The 22,080-nt window shown below is 52.4% G+C and overlaps 2 protein-coding genes across 4 annotated transcripts in view; one reads left to right on the top strand and one right to left on the bottom strand.

Annotated features, from left to right (window-relative positions):
- Positions 1-495: 495 nt before the first annotated feature.
- On the top strand, positions 496-2,829 carry LOC118896497 (pyroglutamylated RFamide peptide). Its single transcript, XM_036854335.1, is given in 3 exon segments — positions 496-621; positions 2,421-2,558; positions 2,560-2,829. Coding segments are annotated over 3 exon segments (411 nt in total). The 5' UTR covers positions 496-618.
- A 5,762-nt stretch (positions 2,830-8,591) lies between these two features.
- ABL1 (ABL proto-oncogene 1, non-receptor tyrosine kinase) overlaps positions 8,592-22,080 on the bottom strand; it is a 131,406-nt gene continuing 117,917 nt past the window's right edge. For 2 of the 3 annotated variants that reach the window (XM_036856790.1, XM_036856791.1), the window contains exons 5-11: positions 21,463-21,547; positions 20,627-20,804; positions 18,628-18,812; positions 16,365-16,517; positions 15,075-15,164; positions 14,566-14,730; positions 8,592-12,312 (exon numbers count right to left, since the gene is read on the bottom strand). In XM_036856790.1, coding sequence (XP_036712685.1) covers positions 10,598-12,312; positions 14,566-14,730; positions 15,075-15,164; positions 16,365-16,517; positions 18,628-18,812; positions 20,627-20,804; positions 21,463-21,547 — 2,571 coding nt within the window. In that variant the 3' untranslated portion in view covers positions 8,592-10,597. Of the gene's footprint in view, positions 12,313-14,565; positions 14,834-15,074; positions 15,165-16,364; positions 16,518-18,627; positions 18,813-20,626; positions 20,805-21,462; positions 21,548-22,080 lie in introns of those variants that run through there. The other variant, XM_036856792.1, reaches the window with a different exon arrangement.

The raw sequence follows: 22,080 nt of genomic DNA, 5'->3' as shown, positions 1-22,080 counted from the left end.
TCTCCCACTGCCCAGCTCAGCCTCTTGGCGCCGGATGCCCCTCATAAGGCTCCAGAGCAGCTGGGCTGTGGCACCGAACACAACTTCACACCGAACCGGAGTGAAAGGCCAGGGCTGGCTTCACAGTCATCTGACCTCCTGAGCCCACGGGGCGGTGGTGCTGGCTGGGCGGCGGGTGCGTGAGCAGTGAGCCCAAGGCGGACCCCACGAAGGCAGGACTGTTAGGGTTCTGCAGGGTGGGCTCGGACGCCTCTTCCAAGGGTACTCAAGGGCCACGCCTGTGACTCATAGTTAACGACGCTGCCCCCCGCGCTCCTCCGAACAAGGCGGGCCTCTGGGCAAAGGGCAGCCCCGTCTGGCCCTCTCATCAGACCACATCCTGTTTGTGTTGGGTCTTTTATCAGTGTGGTCCACCCTGCGCCCTCCTTCACCACCAGGTCCCCAATGGAATCCCAGGGTCAGGAATGTGCAACAATCAGAGCGCACCACACACGTGCACCCAGGGGGCCTGTATAAGGCAGGGAGAACCCGGAGCCACACCTCCTGGACGGGAACCCAGAGCAGCTCTGCCCAGCCCGGCCCAGGGTCCAGCTGCCCTCCTGGGAGCAGGCCTGCAGCATGGTGAGTACAGCCGCTCCATCCCCAGCAGGAACCCCACGCAGGCCCTCCTCCAGTTCAGGAGCTGGGCATGGGCAGTAGGAACCACGGGGACCCACGGGGCTGGGAAGGCCCAGAGAGGTGGAGACCAGCACCTCACCTTGCAGCCCAGAGCAGCGCAGAGATTGGCCACAGGTGCCCTCCAGGACTTGGCCCCTGGTCTTGCATCTGTGCTGGGGCCCAATTTTCGGTGTTGAGTGTCCCAAGCTTCCACTAGGTTCTTGAAGAGGTCCATAGTCCCTCCCAAAGGGGAGAAGTGTCACTTCCTTCTGTGCATCAAGATGCCCCCCTTCTTGAGACCCAGAGGCCAGCATTCCCAGGTGGATTCATCCACCAGATGGAATTCCACCCGGTCCAAAAGCTGTCTGCATTGCTTTATATGGGGAGGAAACACCTTGTGAAAAGCCCCCACTTCATCCAGGCCCCGCTGGAGAGGCTTCCCTGAAGCAGGTGAGAGGTTGCTCCAGCCTCAGGGGATGAGGGGAGCTTAGGAGGACTGGATTTGGGAAGAGGAGGGCTGCTTTTATGATTTATTTTTTTTAAGCTTTCTGGCTGAGTACACTTTGAAATGTCTTCAAGGGAGCCATTTCCGGAAAGAGCTCTGGGGGTCTGCGCTGTCTTCTCCAGAACCCACTCTCTTTATTCTAGCCTCGGCTCTACTCCTCAGAGGACCAGCCGGCACAGACTCACCGCGGCCGTTACCAAAAAGGCTTCCTTTGCGAGGGAACGAGCAATTACTGCCAAGGCAGGGGCATTTTGGGAAGCTCTATTTCTGTTTCAAATCCCCCATGGACCGCCATCCTTGGGGTAGAGTGGCAATTCCTGCATCAGGCCCAATTAGACCTGGGCTAGCATCCCAGCTCTGTCACTTACAAAACTGTGACAAGTTTGGGCAAGTCACCTGTTTTGAGACTGCTCCCTCCTCTGTAAAAGGGGATAAGGGACGCCCTCCTGCAGGAGGGACAGTATCAGGTACGGACGGAAAGCACTGCCCACAGGCCTGGCATGCCAACAAGCCCCCTGGCCGTTAGGATCAGGAACCCCAGAGCCTCCACTTTCTAGCTGTGTGGCCCGGGCACAATCTCCTAGCCTTTCTGACAGAGCTCTTGCCTGAAAAGAATGGGAATAACCGTGCCTAAAATAAGGTTTATCGTGAAGATAAAGTGCAACCGTGCCCGTAGAGGTTTCGCTCACAGCCTGGCACACAGGTGGCGCTCAGCAGGTACTGGCGGCCACTCCTCTCCAGGGGGACGTCTGAGTTAGGCCTGCTTTCAGGAGCAACTCGTCTCCACGTCAGAGAGACATTAGCAGAGCGTCCCGGCTAAACAGCTTAACCAGACCCATTCATTATCAAGTTGAAAACTAAGAGGGATTGATGCCATTAACTTTCTAGCCCACGGCTCTGAGATGATATGGCCCAAGAGTCAGTAATTATAATACAGGAAGAATGAGCCCAAATTTGCTCGGCTCTCCCGGGGCTGTCTGTAAGCCATCCCAGCAGCAGTGGTGTTAGAGCGCTCAGTTGCCAAGGCCGTCAAAGATTGCAGGAGAGGGAGAACCAGCCTAATTGGTGCGCTCGGCTCCTGAGCCTGCTAAGACAACAAAGGCCTGGTCCCCCGACAGGGTGACACTTCCTCTCGCTGCCTGCGAGCTGGGCTCAGCCGAGCCACCAGCTTACGCCTTTGATGGCTGCCTGGGCCCTGGGAAGTGTGCTGTGGCCCAGGAGTGCAGCATGTAACCCTCCTCTCTCTCCCCTGGACCAGATGATGAGCCCTTACTCACTGCCCTACCTCCTCTTCCTGCCGCTGGGTGCCTGCTTTCCTGTGCTGGACACAGCAGAGCCCGTGGACGCTGTGGGTGGCATCGGAGGTGAAATGAGCCGGGTCGACCTGGCGGGGGGAACGTCACTTCCCCTGGGGCTCCCCTGGGTGGCCGAGAGCGCCACACCCACACGCCCTGCTCGGCATGGCCAAGGAGCTGCAGACATTGGGCAGAGTGTGTGCCGGCTTCAAGTTGAGGCTCGGGAGGCAGCAGGACGATGGCAGTGAGGCCACCGGCTTCCTTCTGGGTGACGGCGAGAAAGCTGGTGGCCTGTTAAGGACCCTGGCAGAGGAGCTCAACAGCTACAGCAGGAAGGAAGGCGGCTTCAGCTTCCGCTTCGGCCGGGGGTGAAGGGGCCAGAGCACCCCAGAAAGGGCTCCTCCGTGACCCGCCCCCCCCCGCCATTTCCATTCCCATCTTCTCCTCGAGCCTCAAAGACCAAGATGCTGAGAAGGTGTGGGTATTAGTATAATGAATTGTAACAGGAATTATAATAGCAGTGGGTTTGGTTAGGTGGGTGCTTACTTTTGATTTCCAACTTTGCTGAAACAAAATTCTGGATGGTGTCAAAAAAGAGGTGACCAAAAGCAAGTCCCAGTTAAGAAGAGAACACTGCTGCTGGTGGAGCTCCCTGGCGGACTGTTGTGTTTCAGCCCCCTCCCCTGGGGGGCTGGCTCTGAGCAGTCCCCTGGCCCCGGTGGCATGGAGCCGAGGATGCCTGAGGATGCCGTTGGGCCATGAATATGAATAGGCAGAGCTGGCCGTGCTGGCTCCGAGTTGAAGGTCGGTGGACTGAGCGATTACAGTGGGATAAAGTTTTGACCGCCTCCATCGGGACGTCTGTGGTTGACATCCAAAGTGCACCTGTGAGCGAGCACATTCCACTGGGCACAGAGTATGGTTCTTAAAGTTAACGATGGAAAAAAGAAATTTTGTTCTCCATTCCATTAACACAACATCCCTCTGGCAAGAAAACCTCTTCCCGCTGATGTTGAGATGCCATTCAGAAACACCTGCCCATCCCCTTCTGACGACTCTCCTAGGTGGTGCAGCATTTGCCAAGCCAAGAGTTCCGTGGGAGATGAACGAGGAAGGAATACATTTTTGCTGTAGCAAGGTTGCGTTTCCAATGTTCAGACTATGAATGCGTTGTATCTTTTGAAATAAAAGTTGTAACAACTGCAAAACTGTAATGGAAAGCCCGCCTGACTCTTGGCTACAGGTCCTCTGTGCCCCAGGAACTTTGCTTTCCTGAGTTGCAAGTGCCTTAACTTGGGAGATGGAAATCGTGTTGCATGTACCCACACACCCCTCCCAGCATCCCCTTAATTGGCAGTTGGTAAAATACCCATGGCCAAAGGTATAGGGAGACACACACAAAGTGCATTTTCCTCTCCCACTAGATTGCTCTCGCCCTGGTTTTCTCAAAGCAGGGAGCATTCTGAAAACAACTTCTCTGCCCTGAGGGAAGCCGGCGCTGGGCCTGGAGTGGCTGCAGCCCGGGCATGAGGCAGAGCATCTCTTTCAAACGCTGCTTTGGTGTGTCCTGCATCCCATCCCGAGTCAGATACAGCAGTCTGTTGCTGCTCACTCCTAGGCTGGCTTCAACCGCTGAGATGAGAACCTGTATTGATGTTCCCATGGCAACATCTCCCCTCCTCCTTCTGAGCTATTGCTTGCCCCTGTTCACAACTGAATAATTTTCCATTGACCTGTCACAATTAATTGGTAGATTTTTATTAGCCTTTTAGACCCACACTGGGCAGGACCCAGCTTGGCACCTTGGAGCATTTCACAGTGTTTTCCATTCTATTAGAGACATATTCTCCAGTAGCAGCTCTCAGTCCTCGACAGCCAGAGAGCCACTTCATTAAGGGGTGACGGATCCGAGCCACAAAAGAGGCGGGCTGACTGGGGAGCAGAAATGGGCTGGAGAGATGGGACGGGAACACAGGAGTCAGAACACACCTTATGCTGAGGCGAGCTGCCTTCTCCTGGGGCTCCTCCCTGCTCCCCCCGATGCCTCGGTATGCGTGTCCTGGGGCTCAGGGCCGCTCTGACAGGGGCCAGACAGTGACACTGAGTCTGGGAGGCACAACATACTCTTTGTCCTCTGCCACTGTCGAGGAAGGGATGATCCAGGATGCCTCCTGCTAACGTGACAGACTGACAGGGGTGGCTCTTTGTTGGTGAAAGAGGCAAACGCTCAGCCCTCAAGCCACGGGAGGCAGATCTCAAGAAAACGAGCCCCAGTGTGTCCATAAAGGACAGCCCTGGTGCTGAGACTGTACAATACAGGGTGGCCGGATGAAGGAAGTACGACCCCAGCCCAGGCTCTCACCCAAGCATGTGCTCATTTCCACTCTGTTAAGGGCGGTGCGGGGGCAGCAGCCTGGATTACCCCATCCCTTAGCTCATTTATACACACAAAGAAGCCAGGGAACATGCTCACGAAAGACCAGGTGAAACAGAACAGACCAGAGGCCAAGGGCAGAGGGACGCCCTGTGGCAAGGTCCCCTGGCTGATGTTCTCTCGCCAACTTGTACTCTTAGGACAAAAGGAGCCGCCCCTGTAGTCACTAATTGTGAGAACTCAGAGGTCACCAAGGTGGAGACACTCCTGCATGTGTTTATACCCACTCTGGGTATACACTGGCTGGTTTTTAATTTAGTAGGATTAGATTAACCTTGATGGAGAAATCTGAGATAAAGCGGGGAGGGGGAGAGCCTTCAAAGCAGAGGATATCCTGTCATTAGGCTTTCATCATTAAACAAAAATCAACAACAAAGCTGTTCTTTCCAGTTGCTTGTGTATTTGAACTCAATAACCCTGGAAATCAGAGCAATCCAACTGCTGAGGGCATTGATCTGTTAGATCCACTCCCACTACATTTGGCTAAATTTCGTCTTTACCCCCCAGCCCTCTCGAACCCACTGGCTCTGTCAAGGTTTGGGGGCCTCTCGTGCCACCCCACACCCTCGCTCTCTTCTTGGTGGGGAAGTTTACTCCCCAGATTAGCGAAGGTGAGGCTCTTCGGAAAACACTTATTTTGGAAGCGGGGAGATTAAGCTCCCCTGGGCCGCCAGGCCCGCTCCACCTGGCGTGGCAGTGCTCTCTCCTCCAGCCCAGGCACCCAAGAGCTGTTTGCATTCGCCCATTTTATACATTCAAGACACAAAAAAGGCTTCATCTTGGTGTGTAGATCTCAAGGTATTTAGCTATTAAAACGGACGGGGAATATTTGTCTATATTTTCTTGTATGTTTGAAATGTTAAGAAAAATGTCTAAGAAAAAAAGAGATTTGTGTGGCCAGCAAGGCATCAGGGCACTGCCATAGTAAACAAGGAGCCACCTCGTCCTAACTTGGCGCTGGTGCCCAAGATGCTGCACGACACACACCACTGGAGACCCCGACCCAGGCAAGGGGCTTTCACCCTCCAGGCAGGGAGCTGGGGCCCCCACCCTAGATGCTGGGCGACCAAGGAGGAGGGCAGACACAGACAGGGGATACTGTGGTTGGGCACTCTTATCCCACCTGATGTCTTCTGTACCAAGATGACATTTAGAAATCGATCCCCCAGAGCACTCAGCTGGGGAACCCTGTCTATAAAATATCCCCGACACCCAAAAAGCTGGGCTAGCTGTAATTCTGACTTCTTCTCTTCCACGATGAAGGGAGGAGCCTGGCCCTGGGGCCCAGGTCTCTGCTAGTCACGCTGTGGCCCTCTGGACCATCAACAAATTCATCTGGCACAGAAGATGTAAGCTGGCACGTGCTGTGTGACCTCGGGCAAGCTGCTTCACGTCTCTGAAGCCAGCTTTCTCACCCACTAAATGAAGACAGTGACAGAACCTCCCTCATTTAAAAAAAAAAAAGGTGTGGGTGTTTCACGTAGTAATGCAGAGCGCGTCTGTAATAGCTAAAAGCACGCACGTGTGAGCTGTAATTCTAAGAAAACTTTCATCGCAATATAACACACATCCAGAACGTGCCCCAATGCTAAGTGTAGTCTGATGAATTTTCACCAAGTGACACACCCATTAGCCAGCACCACCCAGACTAAGCAAGAGGACACCACCTGCCCCCAGAGCTCCCTTGTGCCCCGACCAGGCATGAGTCTCCTCCCGCACCTCGATCACCCGCCCCCCGACTTCTACACCAGACTACATGCCCGTTGAAGTACATGGGAGCTGACGCATCACCGTGTCGCCTGGCGGCCGCCGGCATAACATAACACAGAGTGGGGCAAGTCTGTCCCACCCCACTGCTCCCCGACATTCCACGGAGTGAACACCCCGCACGTACCTATCCTTCCCGCTCTTGATGACCTTGGGTTGTTTTCCGTTTGGGGTTCTTCAGTGTTTGGGGTTTTTTTGGTTATGTATATATATATTTTAACATCTTTATTGGAGTAGAATTGCTTTACAATGGTGTGTTAGTTTCCGCTGTATAACAAAGTGAATCAGCTATACGTATACATATATCCCCATATCTCCTCCCTCTTGAGCCTCCCTCCCACCCTCCCTATCCCACCCTCCCTATCCCACCCCTCTAGGTGGTCACAGAGCACCAAGCTGATCTCCCTGTGCTATGAGGCTGCTTCCCACTAGCTATCTATTTTACGTTCGGTAGTCAGAAAGAGCAAGTGTTTGTTTTGTTTTTTAAACTTTGACACTCGAGGCTTGTATTTTGTGGTAGCACTATCAACAGCAGCTGCCCGCCTTTGGTGGGCTTGGCCCTTGGGTCCTCACTCCTTGGTTCTGGACCTTGAGGGCAGGACTCAGAACTCTCTGAACACCGTTGTGTGTGCACATGGGTACGTCTTCCTGGGGCTAAATCTGCAGTCCTCATTTGGTCCTCAAGGGTTTCTGTGACCTAAAAAAGGTTAAGGACCACTGTCCTAGAATGGCTAGACCCAAGTAACTTTCTTGGGCTCGGGTGACATTCATGGAAGAGTCTCACTTTGGAGAAGAGTCTTCTAAGACCCTTATTTCACACCGGAACAGCCGCCAAGGTGGCTAGAGTGTATACGAGGCTGCGTCCCGGCCTCACCGCGTGTGAGCTACGGCTGGACAAGTAAACTCCAGTCATAGAGCGTGGGGAAACGGGACAACGCACCCTGCCTAAGAGGCTGCCGTGAGGATCCTGTGACGGGCCCACGTCAGTGTGGCTGTCAACATAATCGCTCTACGCCCTCTTGCAGATTGCGAGCTGTCACTCAAGGGAAGAGCGTGCTGCCGGGGGAAAAGCCCTGGACTCGGGAGGTCTGGTGTCAAGCGATGGTTCAGCCACTCTCAGACTCTGCGGCCTGGGCCTGGGTCCTGCCTCTGTGAGACGAGGGAAGAAATGGGTCCCGGGGGCCGCCTGCAGCTCCGGCTCGAGCGCGCCGCCTGATGTGCAGCGTGGGCCGCTGCCGAGGTCTCCGGGGAAGCGGCTTCACGGAACCGCGCTCTTCGATGTGCTTTGGTGGGCAGGATCTGTATCCTCTGACAAGGCTGCTGGCTTAATAAGTATCATTATCAGCGGGTGCTACTCACTCCCCCCGACTTCCACTTTCCAAGCTGCCAGCTGGCGTTAAATGCAGACCGAGACGAGGACTCGTCAGCACCCTCCTTGACAGTCCCCTTGGGAGAGGTCACAGCCCGGCCCGGGCCGGCACACCCTGCTCTTCCTCAGCCACCCAAAGAAATAAGATGTCCGGGGCGTCGAACGCAAGCGAGGGGTGCTTTGGGGACTGATGACAGTGGCTGAAAGTGAGTTCAAATGTAAAGAGAAAGAATGCACTTGGGGAGGGATTAACCCTTTCAGGCCAGAGAGAAATCCGGGACGTGACCTCCCTCCCCCATTCCAATGACACCGTGACGGCCTGACAGGTGGCACAGCCCACTCTCAGTGCCGCCGCCAAGAGCCAGGCTGCTGGCAGGTAGGTGTCAAGGGCACAGGAAGGGCCTGAGATGAGGACAGGCTTGTGAAACGGCCGATGCGGGATCGTTCTATTCTGTAAGACCCAACACGGAGCCCCCGGCCCCTTCAGGAAAGCTTGAGTCCTTCCCTGCCCACACGCACGCCACGGCTCTGAACAACAGGGAGGAATTGCAGACCAAAGCAACCTGCCCACGTGCTAGTGTTGTAAACATTTATTTAAAAAATACTACGGAGGAGAGACGTGGATTCAAAAAACAGAGTCACATACAGAAACAAAATGTATTGGACTGAAAAAAAAAAAAAAGACACCATAGGCATTCCGGAAGGGAGGACGGTGGAAAACTATTTACACATCATTTATAAAAGAGCAAGTCTATAAAAAGAGTGTAATACCAAAGTATAAATGCAAAATATAGTGGCACATCATGTGAACAAGAAGAGACCAGTACCTCACAGAAACAGGCAGTGGAGGGAACCTGGGTGGGCTTTGTTTTGCTTTGTCTGCAAGGCCACTGGCAGTGTTCTGGCACCTCCCTCGGTCTGTGTAGCACAGCAGTCTGGGGGGCAAAGAGGTGACGTGCTGTGAAAACAGCATAAAACGACTCAGAGGACACCATCTCTACCAGAGAAATAAAATACAAATTTAGATGACGAGCGTAAAAATCGGGCCTGTGCGGGTCATGGGCCCTAGGAGGCCTGGGGAGCGGAAGGTGGTTTCCTCCTGGCTTCTCCAGGGGGCGCTCCCGAGCGCGGCGAGGCCCAGAGAGGTGCCCGTCAGCCTGCTCTTCAGCAGCCGCTCTAGGTCAAGGTCAAGGACGCTGGGCTCCTGCCCTACGAGCCTAGTCCTGGACAGCCTGGGGGAGATTACGCTGCTCTCTGAGACCCTTTCTGGGGCTTCGTTTGTGATTTTCTTCATCCCTGATGAGCCCAACCGAAACATTAGGTTAAGTGTTGCTCGTGGTAATTAAATAAGACATGTGCCCGTCAGGGTGCAGCCAACGCTGGCTGGGCTTTGGTGCTCCAGTCCCTTTCCTCCTTTGTGTGCACTGGCGCCCAATGGCAGCTCCTTCTGTATCGGAGGCAGCTGTGCTGAGGGCCGAGTTCTGAAAGGCTTCAAGAACTCCAGAAAGCTGAAGACTGGCTTGTCACCAGGGAAAGAGCCCTGCAAGCATCTGCTTTGCCTTAGAGGAGGACAACAGAGCCGAAAGAGATCAATCGGAAAGCGAGACCAAGCGCCTTTTCAGGGCACCTGGAAATTCGGAAGGAAGGTAACCCCACGCTCACCGCAGACCGGCCCAGCCCTGGGCTATCTCGGCAGCAGCTGCTCACCCACCGCCACCCCTCCCGCCTCTGGAGCCCCCGTATGCTGACCAGCGACCCTGCTACCCTTGAGACTCAAGCTTTCTATCCAGGATTAGCAGTGCACGTCACAAGAGAGCCGGGAACTGGGCTCTAAGGACACGGAGACAGCGGGTGACACGGAGCCTCCCCCACATCACGCGCCTCCTCGGCTTCCCCACCTGTCCCGGGACCCGGAGGCTGGTTGGTTTTAGCACCCTGTTTTACCCTCCAAATCAAGAGCTGTCCTTCACGTGAGGAAATGGTGAGGGCACCAGCCCGCGGCAGCAGTGGAGGGCAGGGTGGCCAGCTGGCAGCGCTTCCCAAGATGCAGTTCTGGAAACGTGTCTTCAGCACAGGAGGCACGAGGAAGATGAGTGCACAACCTCTCTGCACAGGGTGAGCGGAGGTGACGGTTCCCAAGGCCTTGGTGACACAGCTCCCGTGCAGGGTACTCGTTCTTGGGGTGAAACGGAGGCGAAGGCATAGCCAGGGCAGGTCCTCCAGAAAGACAGATGAAAACGAAGCGCTCATCTGCCTTCCCACCTGCCCCCAAGAGCTCAGTTCTGAAGCACGACGTGGGGAAGAGGCTGGCGTGCAGTCCACAGAGCAGGAACTCCACAGATAGAACTCGGACAGGTGGCTCAGGGAGCCCGGGCTGAGGAGAAGGCAGGTGCAGGAGGACAGCGGGGCCACGACACAGGTAGTCGGTAGGGCTGCACTCCACGGCGGCCTCGGCTCTGCCCGGCGCAGAGCTCCTGGGCCAAGGTCCCAGCTCGCCGGTCCTCTCTCGGCCACCGTCACGGGCACGGGGGAGCCCTCGCGCGCTGCAGGCTGCGGACGCCCGGCTTCTGCTACCTCTGTACGATGTCACTGATCTCCTTCACGGAGCTGAGGAGCTTGCTGAAGTCCTGAGCGGCCGCCGGGCCGCTGCCCGCCGTCGCCGGGCAGATCTGGAGCTCCCGGAGGCTGCCCTCCAGCTTGTTGATGGCCTCGCGGAAGGCGAACTTGTTCCTCATCTGCTGGATGGAGTCCACGTAGCTCACACAGAACGTGTACAGGTTTTTGCCGGCTTCCAGCACGGCGCTGTGGCTGGCCATCTGCTCGGAGTTCTTGGAGATGGCCAGGCACAGGGCCTCGGTGCCGTCCAGGACCATGCCCTTGGTGATGGCACCACTGGCGATCCGCTCCGGAGGCTGGCGGGTTTTCCGAAGAGACACGCGGGTCGATATGAGAGGGATGAAGGCGGTGGAGGACGGCTGGTCCCCTGCCAGGGCAGAGGATGCTGACGGCAACGCGGAGGGAGCGGGGGCCGGGCTGGTTGGGGTCCCCGCTGGCTTGGCGGACGACGGTGGCTTTGGCATGGACGGGAGCGCGGGCTTTTTGACGCCCTCCCCCGGCTGGCTGGGTTTGGCAGCGTCACTGTTCACGGCATCCACAACCAGAGCCATGGGTTTTGCTTTCCCACTGGCACCTGTCTCCCCGGCTGCTTCCTGGCTCGGGCTCTGGGAGGACTTCCCGGCTTTCCCAACGGAGGAGGCTGGAGGAGGGGGCGGCGGGGCGGGTTTGAGCTTGGACAATTTGCCCTTGTCTCTCCCTGGGGACTCGGAGGAGGGCTTGTGCCTCCTCACTCTGGACTCCTCGGCAGGGGCCTTGCTGGCCCCTCCAGAAGCACCTGGCCCTGCCCTGCTGGTGGGGGGCACCGGCTCAGCAGGCGTCCCCAAGGCACTGGACTTCCCAGCCTCGTCCTTGTGGGGAAGGCTAGAGGAAGGCGCGACCACAACCTGCCTACGGAGGAGTTTTGGGGTCAGGCTGGGAGGGCTGGAGCCCGGGCTGGACTCGGCCGCGTCTTTGAAGACCTCGTCGGCTGCTTCCTCGGTCTTCTTCACCAGCCTGGGTGGGGGAGTGCCTGTGCCTCTGGTCACCTGGTCAGGCCTGTTCTCACTTGCCCGCTTCCGAGGCAGAGCTGGCTTCTCACTCTTGTGCCCTCCAAACGTGGACGAGTCAAACTGTCTTCCCGTGGACTGCAGATCCCGAGGCAGCGTGACCGACCGCCACTCGGTGTCCTTGGCCCCGTGGGGCACGCAGGAGGCGGAGCAGGACCGCAGGAAGCGCTTGCTGGCGCTGCCGCCGCTCTCCTCCTCGCCGGCTGCTAAGCGGCTGCTGGTCAGCGTGCTGGACTTTTTCCACAGGTGGGGAGACCGGAAGCCTGTACCCCCCGACTCCCGGAAGGCTCCATTGGGGACGCCAGCCCCGCTGCTGGGCTTTAGGGACTTGGCCGGCTCGGCTGCGTCCGCGGGTGCGAGGGCCAGCGCCCCGTTGCTGATGTCTCGGCCTTCTTCCTCAGGGGCCCCCTTGCGCTCTGGCTGGCCGTCCATCTCCCGGAAGGAGCTGCTGCGTTTGGGAGGGGTTGGGGCTGTTTTCTTCTTCTTCTTGATCAAGGCACTGAACAAGTTGGTCTTCTTGTCTTTGGGGAGAAGGCGCTCATCTTCATTTAGGCCGCCATCCTGAGGACCTCGTTCTTTTCGAGGGAGCAGTGGAGACACAGCAGGCTCGTGGTCCAGAGCATCTGAAACACATGGGGAAGAGTTTAATGAGTCCAGGCCAAAGGCGACCGAGTGAGTGGGGAACCTGCCCGGACCGGCCGGCCTCTTCCTACAGAGCAGCCACGGGTCTGGGCGCTGGGCTCTGATGGGCCTGCACGCGGTCGCACTGCCAGCCGCCTGGGCGAGTTAGTTCTCCCTGCTCATCCTCGGCTTTCTCGCCTATAACACGGAGGACATGAAACCTATCCACAGCGCTGCTGTGAGAATGTAACGCGATAACGAACGTGGAGCAATCACAGCTCTTGCCACGAAATTTCTCAGCCACTGTTGTCACTGTTGTTGGTATTATTATTAGGAAAAGCTTAGGTCTCTCTCCTTGAAGACGGCACAGCAAAAAGCGGGGACACCCCCAGTCCCCTCATCTCTTTGCTGGTTTCCTTTAAAGTAGCAGAGTCCCCTCAACACCACTATCTGGAGAGTAAAAAGCATGACAAGGCCAAGCACAGGGTCAGAACCTGTGCCTCTCAGACCAGTCAGCCGCTTGAGGCTCCCACGAGGATGGTCAGGAGGGAAGGGGCCACATACCACAGGGTGCAGTGACAATGGGCCATTATGCCTGGGAAACAAGATGGGTGACCTTTTAAAATTTTTAAATGGGCATTCTTTAAATATGAATAATAGCTCCTAAGAAATCTTTCTGCTGTTGCCAAGCTCCCCGCGAGTGAATGACAGAACTCTCCCTCCGAGGGCAGCTGCGAGCACGGGTGCCGTCAGCGCCCTGGAACTCAAAGCTGAGGTAGCGGGGACCTTTGTGAGAACACCAGGCGGCACACAGGGCTTCTGAATCAGGGGAAGCCAAGGACCTCCCCAAACCTTCATCCAGCGGAAGAAGGTGAAGAAAGTGAAATTCTAATGAATTATGCACAGCTCCACTTCAGGGCTGAACAGCTAACTGACACTCTTGGCACACCATGAGATTACGTATCAAAACACCCCTCAGATGAATACTGATGGGCATAAATGAACACGATTGCTTATCAGTGGGCTTTCAATAAGCCGCAAGTTTTCATAGCAGCCTCTCCTCCCCACACTGTTCCGCGACCTGAAATCAGAACCACTAAGAGAAGGACGCAGGGGCCAGATTCTGGATAATTTACATGCTGTCAAAGCGGGGTGAGCAAGACGGTCCAAGGGCGCGCCAAGAACGCACTCTAATTTAGATTCATTTCTTATGTAAACCTTTCAAGGGTATATTTTTGCTATATTTTATAATATACATGTCTGTGCAGTAGTACATACACATACCTATGTATAAGACCTGCACACTCAACTTTTTTTTTTTTTAACATCTTTATTGGAGTATAATTGCTTTACAATGGTGTGTTAGTTTCTGCTTTATAACAAAGTGAATCAGTTATACATATACATATGTCCCCATCTCTCTTCCCTCTTGTGTCTCCCTCCCTCCCACCCTCAACTTTTTAAAATTAATATGGGTACATGATGAAAAAAAATTGGGAACCATGGGGTCTACAGATTCTGGCTTTGTCCTGTCCCTTCCCATTCACCCAGCGTGTGGTCCATCACAGCACCACCCAGAGGCCGGGCCCACCTCAGACACCTCCATTCAGTTGGTCTGCTGTAGAACCCAGACTTCTGTATTTTTTCTTTTTCTTTTTTTTTTTTGGTTGGGGGAACTGCTAAATCAGAACAGTCTCGCTTAGAGTCAAGCCTGGCCCATAGGAAGCACTGGATCAGTGTTTGCTAATGTTACTCCTGATGACTTCTTGAGAGCCCTTTCTCACCACTCCCACCGCCCTCGCTGGTCTAGGGAACAGCACCAGAAACAGATTGTCCTCAGAGGCCTCGAGGGGACACTGGCTCAGCTTTCCACAGCCATCTCCCGGCCCCGTCAGTGCCAGTGAGTTTTTCGTATCAGTGCTTTCACAACGAGCTGCTCTTCGTGTGGTTCAATATTTTATTATTGCTGTATCTGCCGCAAGAGCAACCACAAATGCTGTGAATAATACATGAAAAGGTGGGTTTGTTCTTAGTAGGTTTCATAAGCACCACTGCCTAAGCCAATGGCTCCTAAATGACGGGGCAGGGGGTTGCCGTAGGAAAAGGAGAACCTTCCTCTCTTCGAAGCTGGACCACTAACACGGGGTCTGCCTGTCTTTCTGTGCAGTTCCCACTCACTGCTTCCCATCTGCCTGCACTGGCTCTGAGGGTCGACTCCCCCAGGCCTCAGGCGGGTGCGGGTGGTGAGGACGTACCGGTCTCTCCTGGGCCCTTGGAGTGGGGCGTCTCGGGCACGTCGGGGGCGTCTTTGTGTTCGGCAGCTCTCCTGGAGGTTCTCGTCTTGGTGGGCAGCTCTGGGGCCTGCAGCAGAGTACCTGCAACCCCTCGCATGCCTTTCTTCCCCAATTCCTTTTCCACTTCTAAGAACCACCAAAAAAATCAACAACAAAACCAGCAGTCATCAGTAACGACGTCATTTTGGTATGTTGGTTTTCTTTTTCTTTTTAAGACAAGAGTAGTCATCTATACACAGTTACAGAAAAGAGATACACATCCTGAGGAAATAGTACTTGAGTAGTTTTCAGAACCCTGGCTGCAAGAGACAGAGGGCCACCCCCCGCCCAGCTTTCTGGTCTCAGGTAAGCCGCTGGCCCATGCACTCTAGCAGGAAGTGGACTGAAGGACTGGGCTGGGTCCCACACGGCCGTCCCTCCCATCCCAACCCCTCTCCCCACTGCAGGCACCCCAAGGACCAGCACTTTACCATCTGATATGCTGGATTCCTGGAACATTGTTTCAAAGGCTTGGTGGATTTCAGCGAAGGAGGGCCGGTCAGAGGGATTCCACTGCCAACCTGGACAGATGAGACCCAAGTCAGACTACCCATGAGGCCTTGCTAGCAAGCAGGGGACGAGAAATTCTCAAGGAAAAGCCTGGAAATTAAAGCAGCGTTCCAATCCTGCTAACCGCCTTTTGCTATGACAAGTTAAAGTGACGAATGTCACTGTGCCCTGTTGCAGACATTCAGAATTTGGGAAGACTTTAGATACTGGCAGGAATATGGATTATAAAATCCCAGAGACACGCTGACATCAACAACTACGTTTACAAATATATTCTTCCCAACCTGCCTCCAGCAAATGCAGAAAATTACTCAACCAAGTAGCCTGCTTCCTATCTCACCCTTACTTCATGGTTATCGAAGTCTGAATTCCTCATCAGTAAAGACGTGCTAATTAAAACAAGATTAAAATGAGGATTAAGGACTGACTGACAAGCCCAGTGTAGGTGAGGACGTAGGGTCCCTCTCACATGTTTCTGGTGAGAATATAAATTCATATAAACTTTCTGGGAAAACAATTTGAGAAAATCTATCAAAACTTAAAATGCACATGGCTCTCTGAACCACCAGTTCAACTTCTATAAGTACTAGCATAACGCACAGAGGTATGTATGTATGAGGGTGCTGGTTCCTGTCTTGTTTATAATGGCAAAAAACAAACAAATGTTCATCAAAAGAGGACTGGATGAATGAATAAATCATGTAATAGATGCCAGGCAGCTATATAAAGAAAGACACGAGGCGAGAAAGCAGGAGAGAGAGCGAGAGAGAGAAAGAGCACAAGCTCTGAATTACAGACATGGAAAGACATGCCTGTTACACTAAGTGCAAAAAAAAAAATAAAAGTTGAGGGAATACATTTTTATACATATATATAAAAAAAGAGTGGATAAAAGTCACCTGGAATATTTACCTACTATACCAGAAATTTGTATTTATTAAGAAACCCAGGTTTGGTATCTATCAATCTCATTTTTGCATTAAAAACAAACAAAAAACACTCACACATAAAATACTATGTGTAAATAAAGGCATACTGAAAAAAGTGAAAAAAAAATAGGTAGCAAACTGTTACATTAGTTGCTTCTGAAGAAAGGGAATGAAGAGAGGAAATGGAATACTTCGATTTTTTTTACTTTACATATATCCTCCTGCCCTGGGTATATGTAAAGTGCCCACAGAGACTTCTAGAACTGGCAGGGGAAGGCTCACATGCTCGCATGAGTTCGTAGACCTTCTCCGGGCAGCCTTCAGGGCGCTCCATGCGATAGTCTTTCTCTAGGAGTTCATACACCTGGGACAAGTCAATGCCTGGGTAAGGTGACATGCCGTAGGTAGCAATTTCCCAAAGCAACACTCCAAATGCTAAAAGAAAAAAGAAAGAGCAGGATCGTTCAAGATGTGTAAGATTTAACTACACTGCATTTAAAACTGGTTAACTGTGCAGCAGACATCAGAAATTACACCCTCAGAAGCAGGCCAGACACTGACATTTTACCCGGCTCTTAATTACCAACAGCCCCGGATAGAACAGGACAGAATGAGGCTTTCCGTTTACTCACTCCCACCGACTAAAACAGAAGGAGAGAAGGGGCCTGGGTTGAGCAGCCCCTCCAGGGTCTTTTAGGTAGCCTAGCCATCTTGTTGGGAGACGCGCTGGAAGGAACCTAGGACTGGAACTGAGGGGCCATTACTACTCATGGCTCTGTGAGCAACTAGCCAAGTGCCTAGGACAGGCCACCTCTCCTTTCTGGGTACATGAGATTATCTCCAAGGGCCCTTCCAACTCCAAAAATTTCATTAAAATCTTACAGAATCGCTGAAATTCCAGGTCCCATTGAGGAACCAGAACTCCTTGGAGAAACAGGTGATTCAGGTCTGGGGCAGAGAATGAACCTGGAATAGTTTATCATTCCAGATAGCAGAGATGCTACAGAAGACTATAGGGTTTTGTCAAAAGGACCAGGAACAATTTGAAGAACCCACTGGCCAAAGATGAGACAATCTGAATATCAATTAAAAAAAAACTGCAGTGGATTAGTCAATAATATACTCAAATATATTTAAATCCAAGAGCTTATAATAATATCACAAAAGAAAAACAACAAAAACCTGGTCACCATTGGAGGATATTAAGAAACCAATTTGTTATCGTGGAAACCGGTAAATAAAGGCAAGGAAGCAATTTATCCTATCTTTCCTGTATGAACTGTACTTCTACTATAACCAAACAGTAGGGGAGAAGAAGTTTCTTCTTATAGAAGTATTGAGCTAATAAATGCATAAGGAATGAGAATTAGAGAATTATCATTTGGCAACCCTTAATAAATCAGCAGATCTAGACAAACAGAGAAAATCAAGAATTATGGGCCTACTGATGAAAATGTACACCCCTTCCTATGAAGTACTCTTACTAAAAGAAAAACAAGTCAAACTCGAATGTGATCAAGCTGTCTCGATCCAAATACCCATTATCTAGGGAGAGTGAAGACTGAAGAACATGATAAATCTCACCACAGGGGTACAGTGAGCAGAATCCAGAGTGTGGGAGACTTTAAAGGACAAATGACGGGATTTCTTCAACAAATAACTAGCAAGGGACGCAGAGGGATAAAGAAGGAATTTACACATTAGAGGAGACGTAAGGGCCACTGTCAACTAATAGCACTGTGAGATTCGTATTTCCATCCCAATTCAAACATATTGTTTAAAAAAAAAAAAAAAGCAAAAAAAGCATGACTTTTATGATTTCATTGGAAATTTGAACACTGACTAGATATTTGATAATATTCAGAAATTAATCTCAACTTGTGGTTATACAAATAAAAAAGTCATCTTTAAGAGACTCATATGAAATATTCAGGGACAAGATATTATGCTGTCTGGGATCTGCTTTGAAATAACAAGGATCGGGCGGGTGGGCAAGTGTACAGGATGAGAGGCACCATGAGGTGATGACGGCAAAGCTGGGTGATGGGTGCCTGGGGCGCATTAGGCAACTCCGTCTTCTTTAGGGTATGCTTACAATTGGCATAATAAAAAGTTCTTTTCAAAAAAGTAAAAATAAAATACTGTCACACTTCAGAGGCTTCAGAGGGTAATATTCTATTTGAATCCCAAACCAAACTATACAGCATTCTCTCCACAGAGGAAGACTCTGGGTGCCTGCAGGGTGGGCCAGCTGCCCCTGCAAACCTAGGCAGCAAACTAAGAGTGAAGACATAAAGCTGGTGAGTGGGGAAAAACAGTTAATCTGAATTATTCTGGAAGAAAAAAGCTCACTTTTACCTCATTGTGGACAGAAAACAGGGGAGAAAAGATTTTAAAATGAAAAAGAAGTAAGAAAGAGAATTAAGTAGTGAAAAAGAAATGAAGGCGCAAGAAAGAGGAAGTGAAAAAGCAAGGAGAGAAAGAAAAACAGGGAAACAGCCCCACCCTGCACGGGCGAGGACAAAACCGGAGCAGCAGCCCTTACCCCAGACATCCGACTTGATGGAGAACTTGTTGTAGGCCAGGCTTTCGGGTGCCGTCCACTTGATCGGGAACTTGGCCCCGGCGTGGGCTGTGTAGGTGTCCCCTGTCATTAACCTGCTCAGGCCGAAATCAGCCACCTTCACCAAGTGGTTTTCCCCTACCAGGCAGTTTCGGGCAGCAAGATCTCTGGGAAATGAAAAAGTTAATCTGTGAGAGTTCCCAGCTAGCTTTCCAGCTTCACAAGTCCACCGCCGTCGTCTATAAAGGTGCAATACCGACAATGGGAAAATGGAGTCCGGGCCCCCTGGGGGGCAGCGCCCATCCCTCAGCACCCACCGCGCTCCCACGCGTCGAGGGTGGCACAGGGAGCAGGCTCCCTGGCCCCATGACCTGGAGCAAGTTAACCACCCTCGGATTCAGTTATGCCAGCCATAAAATGGAGATGATAATGACGGCGCTTACTTCTTAGGGTGGTTGTGAGTGGTAGTGAATTAATAGGTAAAGCACTTCCACCGATGCCTGGAGAAGTGTCATCTAAGCGTCTGGTGAGTTATTACTGCTCTGTGCGCCAGGCACGGGGCACAAACGCATAGGCCAGGCCTCGATCTCGAGAAACTTGCATCAGACTGAGCCTCGCTTGTCCTATTCAGACTTGATAGGACAAAATTTTAAAAAAAGCCCACGACATCCTTTACCCAAATGTATTTCCCACTGTCCTATTTCTTCCTGATGCTTATCCAAATGCATCCTATAAATTCTCTCCTGTGTAATCAGATTCCTCTCGCCTCCTGATTCTCCCTGGCAAGTAGGAGTCTAATCTTTGGTTCACGGACATTAACCATGAAATCGCAAGGCAAACTGGAATGAGGGCTGAGAAGACGCACCAGCTTAAGGCGATGGCTGCGTAAGATAGCCTGGTCATCAGCGATCAGAGGGGAAGGAAATACAGGAGAGTTGTGCCTGATAGGAGTTTGGTAAAGTACTTTAAGTTTGCTTGAATGAAGAGACGACGAACCTAGCCGTGCAAGGCAAACCAGGAGTCACGAAATCTCAACCTGCAGCCTCAGAGGGTTCACTTTCTTGAGTGACAGGCGCATCTGAAGCAGGCTCGCATGGGGCAGAGAAAATCCATCTTACAAGGAGCCGCCAGCATTTCACACATGCTACTCTTACTCCTCACTATGAAGTCTCACGTACAGGTTTCATACTTGAGTTAATTGGGTAGGAAAGGTCCCCATGGTGGCGGGGAGAACGTCTTGTGTAAAAGACTCCGGCAAAGCCCATCAGGCTCTGTCCTGCACAGGCCGTCACTTTGCTAGGAAGCCATTTCCACCAGCAAAGAATGAAAAGACCGGGATAATTGTGGCACACTTGAAGGTCAAAACACTCCAGGCTTTAAAGCAGCAAAGACGCTTAATTCAGAATGACGTATACACAATTCTGACACTCGTGGAAACATCCCTGAACCAGATGACAGCAAGTTAAGTGGAGAATGAAATGATAATGACGAGAAGGAAAAACACGCAGCACAGAAACAAAACCCACGCACGGCTGTTACTGAGCGCTTGTGTAAAAAGCAATGCCAACGGCTCCCAGGAAGAGGTCATAACTGATGAACCCCGGCCCTGGAGGAGCAATGAGTGCTCTACTCCAGAGGGAGCCGTGATGATTAGAAGGGGCGCCTTTTATAAACTTCATTCAATATTCCTCTTAGCCCAAAATGCTTCCGCAGTGAAATATTCAATACTTCTCAGGCTGGGGATTAAGCGCTCTGGCGGTCCAGGAGCCAGGCCAGGCTGAATTTAGTCCCGGATGCACACCCGAAGCCGGCGGCGTCAGGAACCTGGCGGCTGCCTTTGCTCCAAGGTCCGATGAGCTGCCAGCACTTAAGTGAGAGGTTGAGCCAGAAGACCTCGCAGGTTGGGGCTCTCTGTCGAAGGATGCCCGCGCCCCACGCGCGCCCCACAGACCCGTGGGGGGCAGCTTTGCCGGGCTCCTACCTGTGGATGAAGTTCTTCTTCTCCAGGTACTCCATGGCCGACGAGATCTGAGTGGCCATGTACAGCAGCACCACGGCGTCCACCTCCTGCCGATTACACTCCCTCAGGTAATCCAGCAGGTTCCCATAGGTCATGAACTCAGTGATTATGTAGAACGGGGGCTCCCGGGTGCAGACCCCTGCCAACGAGACAAGGCTTCAGGGTGCTGCCCTGCTCCCGACTGAACACATATCACAAAAGACGAGCCCTGAAGAACAAGTCTTCCGAAACGGATTCGGACTCTGCCCCTGCGTCCTGGGCCCAAGTTCTAAGATGGTTCCATGCACTTGTGGGTTGAGATTATGTTCCTGTGGGAGGGACGTGGCCCCGCTCTTTCCTTCCTCTCAAGCCAATGAACTTCAACAGGAAGAGGCTGCCACTGAGTTCATAAGCAAAGGCTGGGCCACATCAGACAAACTAAATCACTGTTAGTTTAAGGCCCGCCGCCCACCCCCAACCCTCCCCGCAACTGGATATGTCTACATACAGAAGCACTTCTGTGAAGGAACTCTTGAAATTCTTAGGTTTCAGATGCCAATTTGCATCTGACTGCTTTTGGGTATCAATTTAAAGTAATAACATTCTCCCTCACTCGCGTGGGCACACGGACGGACACATACACACACACCTCCCTCCCACACAGGCCTCCTTTTACCAAGGGCTGGATGCTGGTGGGGGACAGATGTACAAATCGGAAACCTCAATGCAGTGAGCCACCCACCTCTTCTCTAATAGCACCTGTATCACCCCAGAGGGTCTAATTAAAAGGCCCTCTCTCTAGAGCTCCACACACTCACCGAGTAACTGTACTAAATTGGGGTGCTTGATCTCTTTCATTACTGCGGCCTCTTTCAAGAACTCTTCCACCTCCATGGTATCCTCCTGCAGGAAAAAAAAGAAGTGATGACATTATCTCAGCAAGGAAAGTGTTGAAGTGGGGAAGTACGACCCGAATGGTTAATACAAACTGGAGCTTCCACGAACAATCACCCCGGTCCACCAGTCTCAACCACGACATCGCTCTGGACAGGTTCCAAGGTGGCCCGATCATCACCCCAACGGCAGGAAGAATTGTCCACTTCGGTGCTGAGCTTTGGAACTCTCACCCTGAGCACTACGCCAAGGCTGGCTGTATATGCTGGTGACTCGCCCTGGTGGCTCTATGCAGACTATACTTGTTTCCATCACCCGTGGAGTTTGTGGGGAGCAAGGGAGATGTGTACAGGCAAATACCACAAACTTGGTGCCACTTCCCTAAGGAACAGCTGGCTTCCAAGGCCTCCCAAAATGCTTAATATAAAAAAAAAGAAAAATCACTTGAAGAATCCGAAATGTACTTGATTTAAGAGAAGAGACCTTGATGACACAAAAAGATGTACAGCACTACCAAAGAACGATGCCTCAAGATATGGCAG

Source organism: Balaenoptera musculus, chromosome 6 (genome assembly GCF_009873245.2).
Source record: "Balaenoptera musculus isolate JJ_BM4_2016_0621 chromosome 6, mBalMus1.pri.v3, whole genome shotgun sequence".
NCBI lineage: Eukaryota > Metazoa > Chordata > Mammalia > Artiodactyla > Balaenopteridae > Balaenoptera > Balaenoptera musculus.
Note: the sequence above shows the minus strand (reverse complement) of the source record. Positions and strands in the feature narration are given on the sequence as shown.